Here is a 3928-nt window from a genome sequence, read left to right on the forward strand (position 1 = left end):
TTAATGATTCTATGATTCTATGAGATCATAGGTATTATTTGAGTAACCAGGCCCCAAAGCTGGTACCTACTGCTCCAGTGAAAGATGTCACCACTTCTAAGAAAGGTCATCTCCCTTAAATTGCACTGTCAGAGGAAAAATTAGTTTGAATTTTAAAATATTTAATATTATATCTACTGCTTTTACTTCATGTTTATTAATAATAGTATTTATTTGGGATATTTATTTAATATTTACATATTAACAGTATTTGAATAATATTTAGTCAAGAAGAATTACTTAACAATAATGCTCCATGAAGTGTGTATTTACGAAAAAGTTAGAGATTTAGCAGAATCTCTAGAGGGAAAAGGGTTGAAGGGCTCTTGATGTTTCAGGGTAAATAAAAAGACCTGGAACACAATAACGTTTAAATCTGAACACTTTCCTGAATGTTTTTCTTTTTGCCTTTAGCTAGATACAGTGAGGCAGAGATGGGTAGTGAGCACAATTCTGTGCGTAAGACAGTTGTAGGATCGAGTATGAGGTGCAACGCTGAACCAGAACAGGAATTATGGATGCTGGAAAAGTCTGATGCCAGAACAGCCGTTTTCAACCTCAGTAAGAATTCTCCAGATATTTTCTGGAGAATTCCCTATTTTTTCATCTTAGTCAGGAAAACCAACCTGAATTTTTTTTTTCTCCAGGTAAATAAAAACAAGGGCAGAGGTAGGAAGACAGTGTATTTTAAGTTTGGTATGCCTGATATATTTGCAATACAGGGTTTTAAACACTATCAGACTTGCTCTGTTCAGACACAGTCTGTGAATTAAAAGATAAATGATAACTTCACTTTTTTGGGAATTTTTGTCATCATGTGATATGGTTGTCAGGCTCACAAAATGAAGACCTTAACTGAGACTCTTTTCTAAAACCATGAAGCTCTTTGGACATTTACTAAGGTCACTGATATTTTTTAAATCTTTATCTCAGAAATCAGCTTTTTCATATTACTGGGTTTTGGAGTGCTTTAGATTTGTCCTGGGATTTTGTCCACATCCCTTTTTGCATGCATCTTTGCAGTGTATTCAAAAACAAGGCTTATTTACAGTTTTTAAAAACATCTTTCATCTGACTTGAGTAGAAGACTATGATACTTGGATGTCATGAATTTCTCAGAAGTGACATTAAGTTCATACTTGTTGCTAATTAAAACCTTCCCAATTACCCTGGGAAATATCACCAGCACATTAAGTCTTTTGAGTCATACTTTTCCTTGAATATTTTCAAGTTGCACTTCTCCATATTCTCTTGTAAGATCTTAATATTTGTAATTGCTGTATGGAAAACAGCAGGTGCTTGTCTATCTCAAATAGCTAAGTATATAGATTTTCAATCAGCTCTTATTGATGAAGTGAAATTTAAATGAAACTAGATATTTTTAGAAGGATGATTTTGAGCTGCGTACTCTGTGTACTGTCAAATATTACTACCTTGATCATGGTACCATGTTGTGATCTAATGAGCATTACCCCATGTGCGCGACCCTAGTTTAATGAGTTTTGATGGGATATGAGTTTTAATTGCTTTGCCATCTGCACTTTTTTCTGTATCCACAATTCAGCATGAATTTTACAGGTGTAGCCAGTTGAGTTCACAGTTGGTCTTCTAGCTTGGACGATCTGCTCCATTTCCAGGGTTTTGAGCATTAAGTACAGTCGAAACATTTTGCTTATTGTATTGTGGGCAAGATTCCTCATAGTCCTTTCTATGAAGTCTTAAACAAAAGTCCAGATAGACGTTGAACAAGTGGGAGCGGGCAGCTCTCTGAATAGCCAAGAAAGCTCACAGTGACAAGGAAGCCAGGGCAGCTCCTTGTTCTCCAGGAATCATTCTGCCCAGGCCTTCCCCAGAGTCTCAAATATAAATGGGGTTTTCCATCCTGACTGATACAAAGTTTAGCTCACATTTTCGCTGATCAGTTGTTCTATAGAAGGGCTTCTCAGATTAAATATTACTTTTGATATTTCAAATAATAAGAAGCATCTTCTGGTATTTTTGATTTTCATACCGGTTATGCTTTCAGACACAGTAGATTACTTCAAATTGAATTCTAATGAGGTTTGTGTTTTCTGTTGCAGAAGTCAGATGCTGTAAGAGTCACCACCTTCACTGGCTGCATGGGTGAAACCTTTCTAGACAGCAAGCCCATAGGACTGTGGAATTTCAGGGATATCGAAGGTGACTGCAAAGGATGTGCCGTCAGGTAGGTAAAGCACTGACTGTTTCTCATGCTTTTTTGGGAACCTGTCTACAGTGACACTGCGTTCTGTGGTAAGCAGCAGGAGTTTCCACAGCAGCCATCAAGTTCCAGTAGACAGCTGTGGTCTGTATGCAACGCCGAGAGTTGCAGGAAATACGAAGTTAGGGTGCAATTACACCAAGAGGGGAAGCACCCAATCTGGGTCGTAAATGTGGTTGGTGTCTTAACAGAATTAAGACGGTGTAACAGTGCTGTGGTGAAAAGACTCCTGCTAACCAGTAACCAGGATTAGTCAAAACATAAGAGAGGGTGAGATCCACAGTGGGACTGAGTCTGGCTCATGGACAGCTGTGGTGTGGGTGCTGGCAGCTCTCATGCAGCATGGGCCGGAATCAGGTGCCTCAAGGCGGCTTTCACAGCCACCAGTGTAGTGAGCAGAGACCCCACAAGAGAAAGGTGTTTCCATTCTCAAAAGAGAATGGGAAACCCTGTCCCTGTCAGTGACCTGTGGTTCCAGATATGGTAAATGGCCCATCCAGGCAGTACCAGGATTCACATACGTAGGCTCAGAACTCTTTTAAAACAACATAAGTTACTTCCTTTCCAGATGTGTCCTTGTCCTTAGAGAGCTGTGACCCATCTTCATTCCTCTCTCCCACCAAACTAATCTCAAACACTTTCCTGTGCCATGTCTCAGCTTCAAAAGCTGAGGGCCCTTACATGGAGGCACCACCTGATACTACAGCACAATCCTGGGAATTATCATGTAAAGAAGACAGACTCCAGATCTCTCACAACCTTGTTTATGGTCTATGACTTCCACAGTGACCCACTGCATGAAAGCAGCGCTGTCCTCTTAGATGCTCCTGTTTTTTTAGGGAATTCAGCAGTGTCAGTATATGGTACAGAGCTCATGCTGTGTTAGGTAAAATAATTGTAGACACAGTCAGGGAAGTTAAGAGTCAGGCTAGTTTTCAAAGTCGGCTGCTAGTTTGACAACCTGCTAAGGCTTAGCCCTTTGAAAACAATGGAAATTCCAGTTGTGAACAGAAACAATTTTGGAAATACTAGAGGATTTCCTTGACTACAAATGTAGGCCCTTGATACTTAGGTGGAAATTTAAGGAGCATGATGATGGATTTATGCATTTCAGTTCCAAGCAAGTCCTAATGGAAATGCCTAAACCTTTATGTGCATCTCTCCCTAAATGTAATTTTCTCATTCATTAGTGATAGTGTAGATCTGCTTGCTTGGATTGGGGATGGGTGAGAGGGAGATTAAAAAAAAGAATACTAGTTTTGAGATTTGTAAACTGTATTAAAAGCTCCCTTTTACCTTAACCCATTGTTCCAGTACCAGGAAGAGTCCTGTTCTCCTGCAAAATCTAACTGCAAAAACTTAACTGTTAAATGTAGCTATGGAAGGTGAGAGGACTACATTTAAGATCCTTGTATGTGTGCCAAGATAAATGGGAAACATGTTCCTGGCCAATATTTCACATGTAGGTCCCTTGTTCAAATTCAGTTATGTTTGTGATTAAACCATAAGATTGCTGTCTTGCAACTATCTGATCTGTGTGACAGAAATGGACAAGAGTCTATCATAAAAATCATATCAAACAAACTCAAGGCCTGGTCTTTTCTGTTCTGTAATGACAGGAATGACAAAAACTGTGGAGGGCCTGCT

The 3928-nt window shown here is 39.3% G+C and overlaps 1 protein-coding gene across 1 annotated transcript in view; it reads left to right on the forward strand.

Annotated features, from left to right (window-relative positions):
• Positions 1–2120: 2120 nt before the first annotated feature.
• LOC104077033 (laminin subunit alpha-2-like) overlaps positions 2121–3928 on the forward strand; it is a gene marked incomplete at its 5' end in the record, with an annotated part of 37400 nt that continues 35592 nt past the window's right edge. The window contains one exon of the mRNA XM_009578106.1: positions 2121–2245. Within this exon, the coding sequence (XP_009576401.1) occupies positions 2121–2245 (125 nt within the window). The remainder of the gene's footprint in view (positions 2246–3928) is intronic.

This window comes from Fulmarus glacialis, unplaced genomic scaffold (assembly GCF_000690835.1).
Source record: "Fulmarus glacialis isolate BGI_N327 unplaced genomic scaffold, ASM69083v1 scaffold42995, whole genome shotgun sequence".
Classification (NCBI taxonomy): domain Eukaryota; kingdom Metazoa; phylum Chordata; class Aves; order Procellariiformes; family Procellariidae; genus Fulmarus; species Fulmarus glacialis.